Source organism: Nicotiana tomentosiformis, chromosome 5 (assembly GCF_000390325.3).
Source record: "Nicotiana tomentosiformis chromosome 5, ASM39032v3, whole genome shotgun sequence".
NCBI classification, from domain to species: Eukaryota; Viridiplantae; Streptophyta; class Magnoliopsida; order Solanales; family Solanaceae; genus Nicotiana; species Nicotiana tomentosiformis.
In genome coordinates, this window is record NC_090816.1 from 26,166,505 (window position 1) to 26,188,447 (window position 21,943).

Here is a 21,943-nt window from a genome sequence, read left to right on the forward strand (position 1 = left end):
TTTTATTTATTTTATCACATGATATGTCAACAATATAGTCTAATAATAATAGTTCAGAGTAAATTGAGTTTGTGTTATGCATGTTTATTGACGGATATAACTCTAATTTTTGTTGTGTTTTGATATTTGTGTTTTGGGCGTATCAAGGTTAGTTAGCCTAACAAGCATTCATGTAAGGATAGACCTTTAATTGTGATTAGTAAGCTAAACAAGTGTGCTATTTACTTTTATTTATAATAAAATGATGAGCAAGATATAAGATTAAATTGGTAAATAAAGGAGGGTCATTTAGGGTACTAACCTTCTAATATCAAGAAATTTTGAAGTGGAAGCTAAATTTTTGTAGCAGCAAGTGTTCCTTGGGTTCTATTAAATTTTAATTTGGGTTTTTAGTTTTCTATTTTCTAAAGTTAGATATGGCAATTGAATCAAAATGCGTACAGTTTTGATTTGAGTTCTTTCAATTTTGCAGGTCATATAGACTTCATAATAGAACTTTATAAAATGAGATTCAAGTTTCTCGAACTTGATAATTTTTCAAGGTGGGTGCTTCAGTCATAAGGTTAATTAGCCATAAAGTAATTTTATGTATCATACGTGAACAAAACTATATCTTTTAGTTTTTAACTATAATTTTTTTTTGTCGCCAATAATTGCACTATTCAACTACAAAATTCAAGTTGTAGCCATTTAAAAATTATATTTTTCGTGACAAAAATTTTGTTGTGACTAAATTGCAGGTTAAATAGAGACAATTAAATAATTGTCACTATTTGTTCGCACTATTAGCGACAAAAACTAATGTCATAATAAATTATAAACTTTTGTAGCTAAACTTTACCATGTTTAACTACAAATTTTATTTTGTCACTATTGTAATAACGCATTTTTTGTGACGAATTTTTTTCGTGTCCAAAGTGTTACTAATTTTAAGACAAATTATGATTTGTCACAAATTGTGTACATCATTAGTGACAAAATAATATGTTACCAATAATATAAAATTCGTGGCTAATGTTATTAAATAATGGCGCCAAGTTATTTTTTGGTGGGAAACTTTAGCGGACAAAACTTTTACTACGAAATTATATGTTTCGTCACTAAAAGTATGCGGATTATGTATCTAAACACGAAACATAATTTTCGTCACGAAAAGTGAATAATTAGTGACGAATTTTGTGTCGTGGCTAAAAGTTTTGTAGCTAAATATCACATTTGTTGTAGTTCGGTGTGTAAGTTTAGGACATAGTAACAATTCCATGTTGTATGCCCAAAGCGACCACATTTAGTACATAGTTAATTAAGGCCTACATATAGTAATGTCTGCTTATGGTTGCCTATGTAGATATGTGTTTTGAGTGGTTTTTTCAGTGGTACCTCAATACGAATACGGGCATACCTTCCTCTGGTAGTTGCCGAAGTGCAAGTATCCGCTTTCAGTAGCTGTCCCAATTTTGAGCCTACTCGTTGTAGGATTTTCAAATTATAGAACTTTGTGGGGAGTTCAGGTAGGCGAACCCACAGTGCCGAGTATGTGAGTTGTGCGTTGGAAGCGATAAATTTTGGTTTCCATTTTCGTATAGAGAGGAAGTGATTGAGAATGAAACAAGGTCCTAGCTGAAGAGCTTTAAGCATGTTTTCTTCATTTTGTAATTTGATTAGGAAGAAATCAAACCCTAGGTCAATTAATAGGAGAACGTCGGCGGGCTTCCAAAGTGAGGTAATTTTATTTCGGAGGATCTGGTGTCCTATTCTTTCGCCAAAAACTTTGACAATAACAAAAAATTGCTATGGGGAGTATAATCTAGATTTATCAGTTTTGGTGAGTGGAATAAAATTGTCATCATCATTTTCATAGTTAGTGTTATCATCTGAGAGGTCAATTTCCTTGTCAATGGTGTAGTTTGTCATTGGGAAGGAGGATGATTGTGTGTTGGAGTCCAGTATGTGTGAAAAGGTTGCAGTTAATGCAGTTGGGGCGGGATCATCAATTTGCATGGTTCCGATGTCAGGTGTTTCTTGATTCTTGATAAGAGGAAGTAGCTACATGACTGGGGAGTTTAGGACTCATTTGGGAGGTCTGGACGTTCAAGAGACGAATTGAAAGAAAAAAAATTAAAGAGTGTGTTCGTTGGAAAGCGATACAATTTTTTCTAGAAAGAGAGGCTGTCACATCTCTCTAAGCAGTCTTCCTACCTTAAAATTCTATTAAGCACCTTTGACCTTAATTAAGCAATGTGGGATGTTCGTCCTTTAACGAATATACAACAAACAAAATAGCTGATTATTGTAGAGGACAAATTTCGGTATGATTGTTCTTCACGAATTCTTTCTCACACTATAGTCTGGTGGTATAATAATTACACGTGGTAGTAAGTTGAAAAGCAGCACGAAATACTCTACACTAAACTTCCTTTTATTATCTTCAAGATTAATCTCTCCGGTCCAAACATGTAGAGATGAGCCGCTTTCCTTTGCCGGTTTGATCATTTTTCTCTAATTGGGTGTCTTCTAATTTTTTAAAAATCAAACAAAAATAACATAAATTGGGGTGGTGGGGCAGGGTTGTTGCAAGTCTAAGCCAAAACAATGATAATAACAATGTTCTTTGTAAGATGAAAAAAGAAAAGAAAAGAACGAAGTAAACATCCATCTCTATAGCATTCTCAAAGTTAAATACAAACTGATAGGGGCTCAACAATACCAGACTTTTGAACAACTTAAACCAGTAGTAATATTGAGACATGTGACTTGGAGTAAACCTTCGACATGAAGGTTCAAAGTTAACACAGATGGAAACTTTCTTAGGAACAACTCAAGACCAGACATTGGAGGGGTAATCAGGAATGAGGCAGGTGATTTAATAATGGCCTTCTTAATTCCAATCCAATGCAACAACAATGACTAAGTTGAGGCACAGACAACCAAATATGGGGTGGACTAGTGCTTCCAAAATGGAACCAATACTTTCGATTTGGAATCAGACTATGATTGTTGAATAATTAAGACATTAACAACCTCTAACTCAAGAAAATAATTAGAGACATCATCTCAACAAACAATAGGACAGAGGTACACTTCAAACACTACTTTAGAGATGCCAATCAAGTGGCAAATTTTTTAGTTAAACTAGCCTCGTCTAGTGAAAATGATACCTTCCATTACTCATTTAAACAACTTCTGAAAGAGACGAAGGGAACTTTCAACTAGACAACTGCAAGGATTTGATTTTTCTAAGTGAGATTGCCGAAAAAAAGATTGTCGAAGAGAAAAAATGCAGGTTGAAGAATAGATAATGAGAGCAGAGAGGGTCTGATTAAAATGTAAAAATTGGGTTCTTCTTCTTTCTTGTTAAGTGTTTGCATTAAAAATAAATACCCAAATTTACCCCTCCGTAATTTAACAGTCCGTTATTCTTTTGGACTAAAATTAAAGGTCAAATGTGCTTAACCTGACTAAAATTGGAATAATGCAATAATACATGAACTAAAAATGTTTATTAGTCCTATTATTGCCAAAAAGGGTTGGGGATGGGTTTGGGGAGGATCTTTGTTTTTTATTTTAATTATCGGATGACAGAACTCATAGGTCCGACTAATTGAGGTTCGTGTCAGTCATAGCACCCATGTGCTCCTTTACTCCATTCTTAAGTTTGAATTCGAAAAGTTTGGTTAAGGATAAAAGGAGTATATTTATCCCTCCACCTCTTTCCCCCTTCTTTGGTGGTGTGAGGAACCTCTTAGTTTAGAGTAAAATGAGATATCAATATGCAGTGAAGAATTTAAATAATGCTAAGTAGAGAAAACCTTCCAATATAGTATATACTATAAAATGAGTTATGAAGCAATGACGGAGCCATGTTTAATCGAGGGGTGACACCCCTTCGTCAAGAAATTATACTGTGTTACTAGATAAATTTTTTATTCTATGCATATATATTATATGTTGAATTCCATTGGCTGTTTTATATGTTTAATTTTTATATTTTGATACCCCTTAGTAAAATTCTAGCTCCACCGCTGCTATAAGGCTAGCCTCGACGGACATGTATCTCCTTTTTATGTCTGCAGCTAAATGTACCACTTCCACAAAAATAGCATTTCCTCTATCCCAATTTATGTTGTATTTTTTGTTATTCAAGAGTCAAATTATGTGAATTTGAACTAATATGTTAAAATATAATATTTTATCGTATTCATACGGAAAGAATTGCAACTTATAGTACTTTTTATGTAGATTTTGTATATTTTAATTTTAATTTTAAAATAGTAAGTTATTTAAACCAATTTAGCTTTAACAATTTGTCAAATTACCTCTCGAAAAACAAAAAGTATCACATAAATTGAGATTCAAAGAATAATACTTTTTATTATTACTATATGACTGTTTGATTTTTGAAACTGAAATGCATAACTACTCGTTTTTGCTCTTGATAATTATTGTTACCAAGAGAAGGGTTGGGCAGCCCACCAAGGGCTATTCATTTTTCTGCCCCGTTATTGATAATGGTTTATTTTTTAATTATAGAATTTAAAAAGTGGTGAATTGTTCATTTAAATAGTGAAATTGTTCGTGCTTCGAATGGTGCATTAGTAAAATTAGAATTGATCTTTTCATGCATTAAATCGAGATAGAAGAGATACTTTTATTCTATTGCATATACACAAAAAAGCAAAAGAGTTAATTATTTAGTTCGGATTTTTCTCGTAAAAGAAAAGATAGGATTCCTGATTATTCAGGCCTTAATCGAATCATATGTGCTGGTCAGTATAATCTCATATATTCGCCTATTTTCCACGAGGATTCTGATTTATTGTCAAAAAGGCGAAGAAATAAATTAATCATTCCACTACACTCGATTCAAGAACTCGAGAATCACAATAAGTTGACACGCGATAGAAATTGATCAGAAGGAAAGATCACGGTCTTTTTGGATAGATTGTGTCCTACCAACAACCAATTATTAAATATCCTTTTTATATTCTCATTAACTTTCAGAAGCAGACCATGATTGAATCAAACAAGCCCCGTTAGTTGGACTCAATCAGCTAGAGAAGTCGGGCGAAATAATGACCTAGGTGTTACACGCAGGAATTCGAATTGAACTTGAGGATCGCAGCACTGCCTTAGGAATTGCTCGAAAAAGTAGTAGAGATAAGGAATTTGCAGAAGAAAGAAGAAAAGAGAAGAAGAAGAAGAAGAAGCAGAAGAAGAAGAAGGAGAAGAGAGAAATTAGGATAGAATTGTATGTATTGATTGATGAAATGAAAAATGTAGCTTACAACACTATTTGTACTAATTACATTGTATAAAAAATGATAAAGCTACAACAGATTCTATTCTATCTGAATTCTGTTATTCTAACTACCTCAACTAACTTTAACTAACTCTCCCTCCCTGTAACTAACTTTTGACTTGCACAACTTCTTCTTCTATACTTGAGCTGCTAGAGGTAATCTTCTATAATTTTGTATCAGTACTCTCCCTAATCGAAGATCCTTGTCCACAAGGATCAAAAGAAGGGAACCTAGTTTGTAGGATTGTAACAAACTCCCATGTAGTAGCATCAGCAGGAAGTCCTTGCCACTTAGACTTATGCAACAACCTTATTTCCTTTCTTGATCATTCTTCTTTGCAAGATTAGTTCAGGATCATGGCAATAAGGATTGGCCAAATCAATTACTGAAGGATAAAAAATCTGAGATGGAACTTCATAGCATCGTTTCAACAATGAAACATGCACTGTGGGGGTGAATCTTAACTCCAGCAGGAAGTAATAGAGTGTAGGCAACTGGACCCACTTCTTTTGAGAATCTGAAAAGATCAATAGTATTTAGAAGCCAACTTGTGTGATGAGTGGTTGGATCTTCAGATAGACCCAATCACCTATATCAAATTGCCTATCACTTCTGTGTGAATCTGCTTATTGCTTCATTCTATGTTGAGCTCTTCTCAAATGGTGTTTAAGCAACTGCAATTTCAGCTCCCTATGGATCAAATTGTTATCAACTTCAGCTGAAGCTGACTCCCCTGACAAGTAGGGTAGATGTAAGGAAGGTGGTCGGCCATATAGTGCTTCATAAGGAGTGATCTATATGGCTCAGTGAAATGAGGTGTTATACCAGTACTCAGCCATGGGCAAGCAAGAGTACCAGTTAGCAATATCTTCATTGTAGTAGCACCTTAAGTAGGTCTCAAGACTTCTGTTCAACACCTCAGTCTGTCCATCAGATTGGGGATGGCATCCAGAAGATGTGTTCAATTGAACTCCTTACAGTGAGAACAGTTATTTCCAAAAGGTACTGATAAAGATATCATCTCGATCACTAGTAATGGTATTAGGTAGGCCATGTAATCTTACCACAATGTCTAAGAATACTTTAGCAACTGATTGAGCAGTATAAGGATGCTTTAGTGGAATAAAATGACCATACTTGCTACGCTTGTCCACTACTACTATATCACCTCATAACTATTAGATTTAGGGAGACCATCAATGAAACCCATACTGATTTGAGACCATACTACATCTGGAATAGGTAATGGTTGTAACAAGCCAGGATAATCAATTAAGTCAGATTTATTCTTTGGCACACATAACATTTCTGAACCAAATCTCTTACCTCTTTCCTCATGTTCTTCCAATAGAACAGTATCAGTAGTCTCCTTAGAGTAGCTTCAACACCTGAGTGTCCACCTTGAGGGGTTGCATGCCACAGAGTTATAATTGTCTTTCTCAATTCTTGCACCTTGCTTATCACCAATTTGCCCCTTCTCCTTAGCTGACCTTGAAACCATGTGAACTGCTTGTGAGTATGTGTTTCAGCTTGGAGTTCTTCAATGAGGTACTTCAGCTCTTGATTTGAGTTCCAACTATCAATTATAGTTTGAAAAACATCAGTATCACTAGGTGAAACCACCATTGCCAATATGTCAGCTCTAGTCACTCTAGAAAGTGCACCAACTACTTTGTTCTTCACCCCCTTCTTGTACTCTATTGAATAATCAAATGGCATTAGTTTGGTTAGCCATAGAAGCTGGGAGTTAGTGTGCAGAGTCTGATCCATAAGATACTTCAAGGCCATTGGTCAGTTTTGATGATGAATTTCTATCCCAACAACTACTGTGACCATTTTGTTACTACATTTACAATAGCCAATAACTCTCTATCATAGATAAATAGAGTTTCATGTCTAGGGGATAAGACCTTTCTAATAAAAGCTATTGGATGCCCTTCATGCATGAGTCCTTCTCCAATGCCATAGCCACTGCATTAGTTTCCATAATGAAGGTTTTGCTAGTATCTGGTAGAGCTAGAATAGGAGCTTGGGTGAGTGCTTTTTTCAAAGCTACAAATGTTGCATCTGCTGAAGTTGACAATTTGAAAACATCATTCTTAGTGAGATCAGTTAGAGGTTTGCAAATCACTCCAAAACCTTTAATAAATCTTCTGTAATAACCAGTTAGGCCCAGAAATCCTCTAAGCTATTTGAGAGTTATTGGTGTAGGCAAGTTCTGTACAGCTTCTATCTTTTGAGGATCAGTAGATACCCCATTAGTTGTGATTAAATATCCTAAGTACTCAATCCTTTGAACCCCGGAGAAACATTTGCTCTTTTTAGCAAAGAACTGATGTTTACTCATCTCCACAAAAACAGACCTCAAATGAATTAAGTGATCCTCTATAGTGCTACTGTAAATGAAGATATCATCAAAGAAGACCAACACATATTTTATGAGAAACTTCTGGAAAATAAAGTTCATCAATCCTTGAAATATTGCAGGAGCATTGGACAGACCAAATGGCATTACCAGATATTCAAAATGTCCAGAATGAGTTCTGAATGCAATTTTAGGCACATCTTCCTTGGCCATTCTGAGTTGATGATAACCAGAACTCAGGTCTATTTTAGAGAAGATCTTAGAACCTCCTAGTTCATCTAGCAAATCTTCTACAATGGGGGGAATAGTAAACTTGTTTTTCAAAGTGTATTTATTCAAGTTCCTATAGCTGACACAAAGCCTCCATGAGCCATCCTTCTTACCTACTAAAACCATTGGTGAAGCAAAAGGACTGCAGCTGGGCTGAATGATTCCTTGGTCTAGCATTTGCTGTACAAGACCTTCAATAATATCCTTCTTAACTGAAGGATACCTATAAGGCCTTTTATTCATATGCTCAGTTCCATTTTACTGAATAATTTTGTGATAATAAATACCCTTAGAGCTTCAAATAATCTAGAGTACTCAACTAGTAATTGTACTAGTCGGGCATTTGTCTTAGGCTCTTCCTCAACTTTAATGGCATGCCATTGCTCTCCTGCACTCCCCAAAGGTACCACATGTATCATGCATAGTTGAGACAGATCCCCTGCATGTTTGACTAATTTATCAGCTCCTTGAACTTTTACTTGACTACCAGCACCCCTGAGAAAGTGTTTCCTTCCTTTGTACCAAAACTCCATAGTCAACCTCATAAAATTCTTCTTAATGTCCCCAAGTGTTAGTAGCCATTGTACTTCTAGCACCACCCTACAAGAGCCTAAAGGTAGCAGTAAAAACTCTGTTGAGAATTCAGTACCCTGCAGCAACCATGTAATTGTGCATACCTTATCTACCATCATGTTTTCATTAGTAGCAGCTACTAATTGGGGATTTGTAGACTTGACTGTACACCCTAAATGCTTGACCAATTCAGGGTCTATAAAATTATGAGAACTCAAGTATCAATTAGTATACTTAAAGCCTTTTTTGCATGATAACCAATAACCTTTAAGATCATGTATGCTAGTGAACCATTCAAAGCATGGATAGAAATTTCCATCTGTTCCATACATTGAGATGGTTCCAGCTAGTCAATACCTCCATCTTGTATTACTAACTCATGTTCTTCATCTGTATGAGACACTTCCTCTAACTCCTCCAGTTCTAATAGATACAACTATTTTGAACTATTACACACCTGGTGTATATTTCTCATTATAGAAATAACACAATCCTTTTGCTCTTTTCTCATTCATCTTATCTATGCTTAGTGTCCTTTTAGTAAACCCTCTAGTATAAGAAGAATTACTAGAATTAGGAGTTGGTAATAAGGGCTTACTACTGTTGCCTTGTCCTGCATATCTCTTAGTTGAAAAGTTGGTTGTGTGGTTGTTTAGTTGCAGCCAAGTATCCTTCTTACACTCTTGTAGTTCTATACACTTGAGATAGAGTTGTTGGATTGGTCAACTTGACATCAATGTTCAACTCATGCTTCAGACAACCAATAAAGTAGCTGATTGCATTACCTTGATATCGTCTCACCCTATTCAGATTCCTTTCAAAGATGGCTTGGTATTCCTTTACACTTACAGTCTGTTTAATCTTTTTGATTTCTTTCATTAAATCATCGAAATCAACTCCAAACCTCTCAACTAATGCTATCACATACTCATTCCAAGTAGCTGGTTGGAGGTATTGTTTATACCTCATAAATGACAGATGCCATTGAATAGCTTCACCTTCCAAGTGCATAGCAGCTACTTCCACCTTTTCCTCAGCATCAACCTTCTCTATGGCAAAGAACTACTCGATTTTGAACAACCACGATCTAAGATCTTCTCTTGTGAATCTCAAAAACTCCATCCTTGACCACCTAAAGAAATTAGAATGGTATTGATGGTAGCTGCCAGGGCTTTTATCTCGCTGAGATCTCACTTGAGATAGTTCACATTTATTTTGCAATGGCGATTTGTCCTTATGAAGATTTCTAGAATTGGATAGTTGTTCCTTCAGTTCGTGGACTGTTTGATCCAGATATTTCAGATTGGAAACTTCCCCAGACAAAGCTCCCACATCTACTATTAATTTCTGCATCAACTCACGTAAGTCCACAGATTCTTTAGTTGAGTTTTCATTCGATCGAGTACACTTCTTCATGATTCCAAGGATCGTAGGCTCAGATACCAATGTTACACGATTGTAAAAATTTGAATTGAACTCAGGGATCGCAACACTGCCTCAGGAATTGCTCGAGAAAGCAGTAAAAATAAGGAATTTGCAGAAGAAAAAAGACGAGAGAAGAAGAAGAAGAGAAGAGAGAAATTAGGATAGAAATGTATGTATTGATTGATGAAATAAAAAAATGTAGTTTACAACACTATTTGTACTGAGTACATTGTATCAAAAATGATAAAGCTGCAGGAGATTCTTTTCTAACTGAATTCTGTTATTCTAACTACCTCAACTAACTTTAATTAACTCTCCCTCCCTGTAACTAACTTTTGACTTGCACGACTTCTTCTTCTATACTTGAGCTGCTCGAGCTAATATTCTATAATTGTTTATCAGTACTCCCACCCAATCAAAGATCCTTATCCACAAGTATCAAAAGAAAGGAACCTAGTTTGTAGGATTGTAACAAACTCCTATGTAACATCATCAGTAGGAAGTCCTTGCCACTTAACTAAGACTTGTGCAACAACTTTATTTTCTTTCTTCACCATTCTTCTTCGAAAGATTAGTTTAGGATCATGGAAATAAGGATTGGCCAAATCAATTACAGGAGGATAAGAAATCTGATATGGAACTTCATAGCATCTTTTCAATAATGAAACATGCACTATGGGGTGAATCTTAACTCCAGCAGGAAGTAATATAGTGTAGGCAACTTGACCCACTCTTGTCCTAGTGGTGAGCACCCTCCACTTTCAACCAAGAGGTTGTGAGTTCGAGTCACCCCAAGAGCAAGGTAGAGATTTCTTGGAGGTAAGGAGCTGAGGGTCTATCGGAAACAGCCTCTCTACCCCAGGGTAGGGGTAAGGTCTGCGTATACACTACCCTCTCCATACCCCACTAGTGGGATTATATTGGGTTGTTGTTGTTATTGTTGTTGTTGTTGTTGTTGTTGTTGTTGCAACTGGACCCACTCGTTTGAGAATCTGAAAAGGTCCATAGTATTTAGAAGCCAACTTGTGTGATGAGTGGTGGGATATGGTCACTTGTTTATGGAGTTGGATCTTTAGATAGACCCAATCACCAACATCAAATTGCCTATCACTTCTGTGTTAATCTGCTTGTTGCTTCATTCTATGTTGAGCTCTTCTCAGATAGTGTTTAAGCAACTGCAATTTCAGCTCCCTATTGATCAAAGTGTTATCAACTTCAACTGAAGCTGACTCCCCTGACAAGTAGGGTAGATGTAAGGAAGGTGGTCGGCCATATAGTGCTTCATAAGGAGTGGTCTATATGGCTCAGTGAAATGAGGTGTTATACTAGTACTTAGCCATAAGTAAGCAGGAGTACCAGTTAGCAGCATCTTCATTGCAGTATTACCTTAAGTAGGTCTCAAGACTTCTCTTCAACACCTCAGTCTATCTATCAGATTGGAGAAGGAAAAAGAGGACTGAGTTTGGAACATAGACAATATGAATTCGTCAATGGGAAGGAAAATTGATAAACTTAGAGAGGATTTTAAGAGGATGTTTCCGCTAAAAGGGTCTTTCAAAATAAGGGTTTATGATTGGCGGCATGTATTCATGGATTATACTGATGAAGAAGACTTTAAGCGATTCTATGGATAAAGAACAAGGATCCTATGTGGTATGATAATGAGGGTATACAGGTGGACTAGAAATTTCAAGGCAGATATTGAGTCTACCCTCGCCCTAGTATGGGTGACTTTGCCGGAATTACCATGGCACTATCATGATTGGGCTGCACTAGAGCGTATATTGGAACCAATTGGACCTCTAATAGCACTCGACAAAGCCACAATTGCTCGAACTAGACCCACTACTGCAATAGCTCGCTTTGAAATTGACCTTACCAGGCCTTGGCTGAAGGAGATAGAAGTAACATTGATGTACAACTTTGGTGAAGTTGATATGTTTAATCAGGTGATTGAATTTGAAACCATACTAGAATTTTGCTTTCATTGTAGGATGCAGGGCCACTCTGATGGTAACTGCAGGCTACAACATATTACAGAGATCATCACAAGCCCATCAGATGTTGATAAGACCAAACTGAAAGAGAATGAAAAAAGTAAAGACGAAGAGGGATGGACAAAAGTGAGGAATGCAAAGAATAGCAAGAGGAACCTGCAAAGTGGAGCAAAACAGAAGCAACATGTGGAATGGGTAGCAGGAAAGAAATCAGTTCCTTCACCTGTTAGAACAAAAGCTGATCAAACAATTCCATTCCAACATGTAGAGAACTCTATGGAGATTAGCGAGCCACAGGAAATAGATAACTCTATAGGAATAATCGAAGGGAGAACCATAGAAGAAAGGAATATACAGGGAGCCATGAAAATCAAAGGGAAAAAGAAAAAGAAAGGAAAGAAGAGTAATAATGTAGCTATAACTAAGAAGAAGGTGAAGAAGTCAAAGAAAACAACTGTTACCGTTCCAGAATAGTGTGAGGAGCAGTTGCTACAGGTTGAAAAGGAGCTCCTCAATGTTACAGAGGAACATGATAAGAAAGTGACCTCAAGCAAGAGAAGGAGGTTTAAGTCTAAAATGCCACCTCAGGGACTAACCAAGTGGGATGTCGATAAAAGCCCAGACGCAGATATCTTCCCAGAATTTAAGTTGAAGATAGTAGAGGTGAGAGGGGCGAAGGGTGAACATGGTCTTAATACAACATTAGCAATTGAAGTGCAGGAATTAAAACAACAGAAATCCCCAACCCAAGACCCCAGATTTTCCATACCTCAGTGGAGAGAAAACAATGGCAGCCACTTCACAGAAAGAGTCCATGATACACAAGACACAGACATGGAGTTAATACATAATGAAAATGAGATCACAAAATCAAATGATGAAAATGCTAGGAGACCTCATAGGGCACTAGACTTCGAGGAGGACAATGGTCTAGGAGGTGGTGTTAAGGACAAAATAACATAATTCAACAATCTCTCGCCAAGGGATCAACACAACTCCATGGGGGACAAAAAAAGACAACCAACAAAGGATACAAGATGTAACAAAAAGGAGGCGAAAGCCTCAACCCATAATAGTTCCCAATGATTAACTTTGTATCGTGGAACATAAGGGGCATGAAGTCCCAAGAAGCCTCTGAAAGGCTAAAATCTCTTCAAAATCAACATAAACTACCATTCATTTTTGTGCAAGAGCCAATAGTTAAATCCAAGATTGTGAGATACTAATTATAACTTAGTCTGCGCAATAGTTTCTTTAATTGTAATAATAAGATATGGATCTTTTGGTCCTCTGACTTAACTATACAGGTCTTGAAGGACTCCGAACAACAAATTACATACCAAGTTTTGATGTCAGGCAGCCCCGTCCCTCTACACACAATGATTGTTTATGTCTACTCAACTAAGAAGACAATTATGGGATGAGTTGAGAGCGTGGGATAACAAAATTAGGGTCCATGGGCAGTAGTAGGAGACTTTAATGTCATACTTCAAGCTGAGGAGAAATCAGGTAGAAGATCGTATAGGATAGAGGAAAGCATTGACTTCCAGAGTTGCATTGATGACTGTAATATCTTATTATTACAGTTAACAGATGCGGGATTCTATGGCAATAAGTTCACTTGGAGTTATAATAGAGGTTTTCCTAGGACTATCTGAAAGAGACTCGATAGAGTATTGATAAATTCAAAATGGACAAACATATGGGGGGGGGGGTATAGTGACACATTTAGCTAGAGTCGGCTCAGACCATGCTCCTTTGTTGATTACCATGAATACCACAGAAAATAATGGTCCAAAGTACTTCAATTCCTGGATTTTTGGGCAGAGCATAAAGACTTTGTTTCTGTGGTTCAAGAAATATGGAATGAAAAATCCTACGTGGGTACTACATCAGAAACTAGAAAGACTATGCAAAAGACTTAGTATATAGTCAAGGCAAGCATTTGGAGATATATATAAAGAGCTAAAATGATTGGATAAGGAAATATCAAAACTGGAAAAAATAATTATAGAACATAATTCACCACTTAGAAGATCTAAGTTTAACAAAGTTAAAGTAGATTACCTACAGGTTATGAAGGCACAAGCTGCAGCCTTGAGATAAAATGCAAAGGCTAATTGGCTAAAAAATAGGAATAAGAACACTGCCTACTTTTATAGTATCATAAAGGGGAGAAGGAAGAGGCTAAATATTCAGAGGATATAAGATGAAAAGAGTATATGGAGGAAATGAAATGAGGACATAGCAACGATAACAATTCAATATTTTCAGAAAATTTTTGATCACAGAGATGCCATAGATGACATGGCAACTCTGAATTGCCTAAGTCCTACAGTGATAGAAGAAGATAATGTAATGCTACAGCCATACCTACAATGGAGGAGGTAAAACATCATTTTCTCTATAAATCCAAAAAGTGCACCAGGACCATATGGACTAAATGCAATCTTTTACGAGGTATGTTAGGTAGTAATCTCAGATGATGTGTATAATGCAATAATGACTTATTTTAGGGGGGAGGGGGTGCAAACTTCCCCAAATTCTTTACCCACACCTACATTATCATGCTAGCAAAGGTGGATTTCCCACATAACCTAACTGATCTCAGGCCAATCAGTCTATATAATATTTCACGTGAATCATATCAAAAGTGTTGAATGCTAGAGTAACCCAATTGCGACCAAGGATCATATCCCCCAACCACTCAGGGTTCATTAAAGGTAGACTAATCTCTGAAAATATACTAATGGAACTAGAGATTATTAGAGACTTTAGAAAACCAAATAAAGAGAGGAATATGGTGATGAAACTGGATATGGCAAAAGCATATGATCGGGTTGCTTGGCCATTCCTATTTTGTAAGATGAGAAAGCTCGGGTTTTCTGAAGAATGGATAGAGCTAATTTACATGCATATATCTGGAAATTGGTACTCCTTAATAGTAAATGATCAGAGATATGGTTTCTTTAAGTCTAAGAATAGGTTGAGACAAGGAGATTAGATGTCACCGTCACTCTTTGTACCGAGCCCAGAGCTACTTTCCACCATGCTAAATGAGTTGCAGAACAAGAAAAATTTCAGCAATATTTTCATGAACAGACTAGGTCCACAGGTTACACATTTGGCTTTTGCAGATGACCTAATGCTGTTCTCAAGTGATAAGAAGAGTACACTTAAGCATATAATGAAAACCTTGGCAAAATACAAAGTTGTGTCGGGACAAAAATTAAATAAAGCAAAGAGTTGTGTTATGTTAGATCCAAAGGCGTCAATGAGGACTATGGAGAGAGTGATCAGACTTATGGGGATGCGCATCAAACACTTTCCAATCATATATTCGGGATGCCAATTGGTTTCATGGAGATAGAAGATTGCTTATTACTCAAACATGGTTAATAAAGTGACTAGTAGAGTGAAGGGATGGTAAAATAAACTCCCCTCAATAGGAGGAAAAACCATACTTATCATGCATGTATTACAAGAAATTCCTATACATCTATTATCAATAGTACACCCACATAAATGAGTATTAGCTCAAATAGAGAAAATATTAGAAAATTTCTTTTGGAGAGGTGCAGACGGTCATGATAGACATCATCGAGTAGCCTGGCAATCGTTGTACTATCCTTACAACGAAGGAGAAGCTCAGTTTAGTTGCCTAGAAAATATTTGCAAAGCTTTTACAGCGAAGTCATAGTAGAATCTCAGGACTGGGAACTCATTATGGAGAGACTTTATGCTTGCCAAGTATTGTAGAAGAGGTCATCCCATAATCATGCAATGGAATCCAGGGCAATCTCAAACCTGAAAGGAGTTATGCAATATCAAAGAGGTAGTAGAAAAACAGATAGCCTGGAAGATTGGTGAAGGAAATGTCTCTTTCTGGTTTGATAATTGGACCAGAAAAGGGGCTCTATGTAGACTATTGGATGAGGGGTCCAATCCCAAAAATGTACCACTGAAAGAAGTGTGCGTCAATGGGGCTTGGCAACTGTATACATTGGGGATCGATATTCAAGAAGCATTGAAAAATGAAGTGTTAGACCAACAAATCATAGTGAATCCGGGAAAGAAGGACAAGGCCATTTGGATTACTACCAGTAATGGCTATTCTACTGTTGCTTCGGCTTGGGATTATATAAGGCAAAATAGAAACCGGTCATAGGTAAATTCAAAGATTTGGAAAAAGCAGGTACCTTTCAAAATGGCTTTCAACACATGGACGATGCTGAATAACAGGTTACCTACTGATGATCGCATACAAAACTTTGGAATCCATGTGGAGCCAAAATGCTACCGTTGTAGACCTCTGTAGAAGAGGTTGAAAGTGTTGAACATTTCTTCTACTCAAGCAAAAGGGTGCAAACAATATGGACCAAATTTGCAGGAGCCTTTGGCATGTTAGTAAGAGGCCTACAATGCAAACAGATCTTGATTCATGATGGGTTCATCCCATGTGAAAGAAAGACAACTTTCTTTGGCAAAGTCTATACCGTCCAAATCCAAGTTTGTCAAACAAATATTTGTATGGCAAGGAAAGTGTAAAAGGGAAGAAAGACAAGTTTGGTTCACTATTGTTTTATGTCACCCATGACATCTTTGAGAGGTTCTTCAATTCTATAAATAAGAAAGTATTCCTTCATATGTAAAATACACCAAATATAAGAGAGAAGTATTAGAGTTGTGAGAGTAATCCACATACTAGTTTATAGTCTGTGAGAAAATATAGTGGGGGGTAATATTGTGGTGAGATATTTAAAATAAAGAATGTTATTTATTTTGAGTCGTAGTAGTCTTTTGACACTACACAGTTGTAATATTATAGTGATATTATATTGCTCCTCTCGGGTATTGTATTTTACCCCATTAAAAGATTTGATATTAATATTACTCTTGTGTTATTATTATTTACCATGGATATTATTCCTAGGAGGGATATATTTATTTTTTCAATAACGTGGTGTCAGAGCCATGTCAAATAATGGTACGCTATCTTTTTAGTACCCCTGTCTCACAAAAGATAATTATAAGAAATGGTGTCTACGTATGAAAGCCATTCTTGACTCCCAGGATGTGTGAAAATTCGTAGATAGAGGGTATGCAAAATTAGATTATGAGTAAGCTCTGCCTTAAAATGAAAAAGATGTCTTGGCAAAGACAAGGAAGAAGGATCAACAAGCCCTCACGCTCATCCACCAATATTTGGATGATGCCATATTTGAGAAGGTGGCAGAAGCTACCACCTCAAAGGAATCTTATGAGATTTTACAAAATTCTCTTCAAGGAGTTGACAAGGTGAGGAAGGTAAAACTTCAAACTCTAAGGGCTGACTTTGAAGTTTTAAAAATGATAGAATCTGAATGCATTTTGGATTATTGTTCAAAAGTAAAAGCTGTTGTAAATCAACTAAGAAGATACGAGGAGGACATAGAAGATGTTCGTGTGGTAGAAAAGATCCTTCGCACTTTAATACCTAAATTTGATTTTGTGGTGTGTACTATTGAGGAGTCTAAAGATTTAGACTCTATGATGGTAGAGCAATTGGAGGGTTCTTTACAGGCCCACGATGAAAAGATCAAAAGAAGACAAGAAGTGCCACTGGAGCAACTTCTTAAAACTCAGGCATTCTTTAAGGACCATGGAGATGAAAAGAGTTAACAAGGAAATGGACAAGGACGAGGTCGTGGCGGTCACGGAAGAGGAATAAGTAATGGTAACAACTTCAACAATGAAGTTAAAATCCACTAAACATTCAGAGGTCGTGGTCGTGGACATAGAGGATGAAGAGGACGTGGCTACTGCAAATAAAATAATGGATAAAGGTATGACACATCAAAAATTGAGTGTTATAATTTTCATAAATTTGGCCATTACTCTTGAGAATGTCGTAACAATATTGCAGAAAAAGCTAACCTTGTTGACGACAAGAAAGAAAAATATGAGTCAACGTTGTTGATGACACTCAAGGAAGAAGACAGGGATGATTGCAGCTCGTGGTATTTGGAAAATGGAGCAAGTAATCATATGTGTGGATTCAAAGAGAAGTTTGTGGATATCAATAAAATGGTGAGAGGTAATATGTCCTTTGGAGATACCTCAAAGTTTTAAATCGAAGGGATATGTACGATTCTGATTTCCTGTAAAGATGGTAGTCACAAGCTAATTCAAGATGTTTATTATGTACCAAAATTTAAAAGTAATATTTTGAGTTTGAGCCAACTTCTTGAAAAGGAATATGACATCCACGTGAAAAATATGCATGTTCGGCTTAGAGATTCAAGTGGAACTCTAATTGCTAAAGTGCATATGGCAAAGAATATATTATTTTCTCTAAATCTTAAAATAATAGATGCAAAGCATTTGAAGGCTAATGTGCAAGATGAATCACGGTGTTGGCACATGCGATTTGGACACTTGAATTTTGAAGTGCTCAAATCAATGGGAGAAAAGAACATGATGCATGTGATACCATCAATCAACCATCCCAATCAATTGTGTGAATCTTGTCGTCTTGGAAAATATGCAAGGAGGAGTTTTTTGAAGGAGTCCATGTCAAGAGCAACCATGCCACTCCAGCATATTCACACTAATGTGTGTGACCAATCAATCCACCTTCTTTTGGTAAAAGTAAATATTTTCTTCTCTTCATTGATGACTTTAGTAGAAAGACTTGGATTTATTTCTTGAACCAAAAATCTAAAGCTTTTGCTGCTTTTAAAAATTTCAAAATACTTGTGAAAAAAGAAAGTGACTATGAAATAAAAGCTTTAAGGTCCGATGGAGGAGGTGAATTCACTTCAAAAGAATTTGAAGACTTTTTTCAGTCTCATGGAATTCGTCATCCTCTAACGGTACCTTATTCACCCCAACAAAATGGAGTTGCAGAGAGAAAGAATCAAACGATTCTTAATATGGCTAGATGTATGTTAAAAGCTAAAAGTATGCCCAAGAAATTTTGGGCAGAAACTGTATCTTGTGCAGTTTATTTGAACAACAGGTCTCCAACAAGGAATGTTAGAGATCAAACCCCTCAAAAAGCATGGAGTGAAACAAAGCCAAATGTCAAGAACTTGAGAATATTTAGGAGCATAGACTATGCTCATGTGCCACATCAAGGGAGAGCGAAGCTCGACAATCGAAGTATTAAGCATGTGTTTGTTGGCTATGATACGAGTTCAAAAGGCTACCAGTTATACAACCCAATTAGCGGCAAGATGGTGGTGAGTCGTGATGTTAAATTTGATGAAGAATTGGCATGGAATTGGGAAGCTCAGGAAGAAACTTCATATGATTTTCTTTCATACTTTGGTGATGAAAAAGAACCAGAGACTGTAGAACTTGTGCAGGATACAACTCCACCTTCTTCTCTAACCAATGTTGCGTCTCCTTCTTCTCAACAAAGTTCAAATTAGCAACCGCAAAGGACAAGGAGCATTCAAGAGCTCTATGATGGCACAGAAGAAATTACTAATTTTGATTTTTTATATTGTCTCTTTGCTGATAGTGAACCAATGAACTTTGATGAAGCTGTTGCAGACAAAAGGTGAAGACAAGCCATGGAAGAGGAGATCGAGTCAATAGAAAAGAACAACACTTGGGAGTTAACAACTCTTCCTAAAGGTCATCGCGCAATTGGAGTAAAATGGGTATACAAGACAAAGAATAATGATGATAGAGATGTGGAGAGATACAAGGCACGACTTGTGGCTAAAGGCTACAAGCAAAGGCAAGACATTGACTATGAAGAAGTCTATTCACCTATTTCTCGCATGGAGACGATTCGTTTGCTGATCTTTTTGGCGGCACAAATAAAGTAGAAGATCCATAAACTTGATGTTAAGTCATCCTTATTGAATGGCTATCTTGAAGAAGAAGTCTATGTTGAACAACCATTGGGCTTTGTGGTCAAAAACCATGAAGATAAAGTGTTGCGGTTAAAGAAAGCTTTATATGGATTAAAGCAAGCCCCACGAGCATGGAATAGTTGCATTGACAAGTATTTTCATGACAATGAGTTTACTCGTTGTCTCCATGAATATGCTCTTTACTTTAAAGTTCATACTAATGGAGATATATTACTTGTTTCTCTTTATGTCGATGATCTTATTTTCATAGGTAATAATCCAAGTTTGTTTGAAGCTTTTAAGAAAGATATGTCCCGTGAGTTCGAGATGACAGACGTAGGGCTCATGTCATACTACCTTGGCCTAGAAGTGAAGCAGATGGAGGATGAAATTTTTATCTCTCAAGAAAGCTATACAAAAGAGATATTGAAGAAGTTCAACATGCTCGATTACAACCCCGTGAACATACCGATTGAAAGTGGGACAAAATTGTCCAAGTTTGATGAAGGAGGAAAAATGGATCCCACATTTTTCAAAAGTCTTGTGGGAAGTTTGAGGTACTTAACTTGTACCATGCAAAATATACTCTTTGCAACTGGAGTAGTACGCCGCTTCATGGTAGCTCCTACCTCCACTCATTTGAAAGTCACTAGAAGAATTCTTCGTTACCTAAAAGGTACGATTGACTTTGGTTATTTCATTCTTCTTCTAGTGATTTCAAGCTTATGGGATTTTGTGATAGTGATTATGCGGGAGATAATGATGATAGAAAAAGCACAACTGATTTTGTATTTTTCTTGGGTGATTCTGTTATTTCTTGGAGTTCAAAGAAACAATCCATTTTTACTCTCTCGACTTGTGAAGATGAATATATAGCAGCAACATCTTGTACATGTCATGCTATTTGGCTGAGAAGATTATTGAAGGAGCTCAATTTGCCACAAATTGAAGTTACAGAGGTTTGTATTGACAACAAATCCGCATAGGCACTTGCCAAGAATCCGGTGTATCATGATCGAAGCAAGCATATAGATACAAGGTATCACTTCATCAGAGAATGCATTACCAAGAAGAAGGTAGAACTCAAATATGTGAAATCTTATGATCAAGTTGCGGATATTTTTACAAAACCTCTCAACTTGAAGATTTTCAGAGATTGAGATCAAGAATTGGAATGAGGAAAAAAAATTAAAATTAAGGAGGATATTTGATGGGTCTATCCCATGCGAAAGAAAGATAACTTCCTTTGGCAAAGTCTGCACCGTCCAAATCCAAGTTTGTCAAACAAATATTTGTGTGGCAAGGAAAGTCAAAAAAGGAAGGAAGATAAGTTTGGTTTAATATTTTTTTAGGTCACCCATGACATATTTGAGAGGTTCTTCACTTCTATAAATAAGGAAGTATTTCTTCATTTGTAAAATACACCAAAAATAAGAGAGAAGTATTAGAGATGGGAGATTAATCCACAGACTAGTTGTAATATTGTGAGAGTAATATTGTGGTGAGATATTTACCGACCAACTTCGGAAATTACCGACCAACTTTGGTCGGTCAATTAAATTCAAAAAAAAAATATTGCAAAAAAACCCGACCAAAGTTGGTCGGTTTTTTCCGACCAAAGTTGGTCGGTAATTTAATTATGTAAAAAAAAAATTCACCATCTGGGAATCGAATCGGGGTCTGTACTGTGGCAGGATACTATTCTACCACTAGACCATTTGTACATTTTGTTTTAAGACTGTCTTTTATTTGATTTATACTCTTTAATTGTATTTTCGCACGAAAATAACCGACCAAAGTTGGTCGATTTTATTAAAAAGTAAAATTACCGACCAAAGTTGGTCGGTTTTTTTAAATAACCCGCCGAATTAACCGACCAATTTTGGTCGGTTTTTTTAATATTAATTTTTATTTATATTAATTGAAAAACCGACCAAAGTTGGTCGGTTTCTTGAAACATAAATTTTGCGGGACTCAAAAATAGTTTTTCGCATTTTTGCGCCAAAGAAAACCGACCAAAGTTGGTCGGTTTCGTAAAAAAAAAAAAAAAAAAAAAATTTTTGAAAAACCGACCAACTTTGGTCGGTTTTTTGGTCGGTTTTTTTTACCGACCAAAGTTGGTCGGTCGACCTTGGTCGGTTTTTGCCGAATTTCTAGTAGTGTTAAAAC

General features: G+C 36.4%; 1 protein-coding gene across 1 annotated transcript; it reads right to left on the bottom strand.

Moving 5' to 3' along the window:
* Positions 1–7,221: 7,221 nt before the first annotated feature.
* LOC138892064 (uncharacterized) lies at positions 7,222–9,921 on the bottom strand. The gene is made up of 6 exons (XM_070175756.1): positions 9,700–9,921; positions 9,185–9,567; positions 8,963–9,054; positions 8,248–8,701; positions 7,552–8,155; positions 7,222–7,485 (listed from the first exon to the last, which is right to left on the bottom strand). Exons 1-6 carry the CDS (start codon positions 9,919–9,921, stop codon positions 7,222–7,224), a joined length of 2,019 nt encoding a protein of 672 aa, XP_070031857.1.
* Between the last annotated feature and the right edge of the window lie 12,022 nt (positions 9,922–21,943).

Bases quoted from the DNA above. Each gene is read 5' to 3' on its own strand.
- LOC138892064 (XM_070175756.1), bottom strand. From the start codon at position 9,921: ATGAAGAAGTGTACTCGATCGAATGAAAACTCAACTAAAGAATCTGTG. The intron at 9,055-9,184 runs GTAAGAAGGATA...TTCTTATACTAG, and splicing joins GTGTATAGAACTACAAGAGT to AGGGTTTACTAAAAGGACAC. The intron at 8,702-8,962 runs GTGTGTAATAGT...ATAATTTTATAG, and splicing joins TAATGAGAAATATACACCAG to ACCCTGAATTGGTCAAGCAT.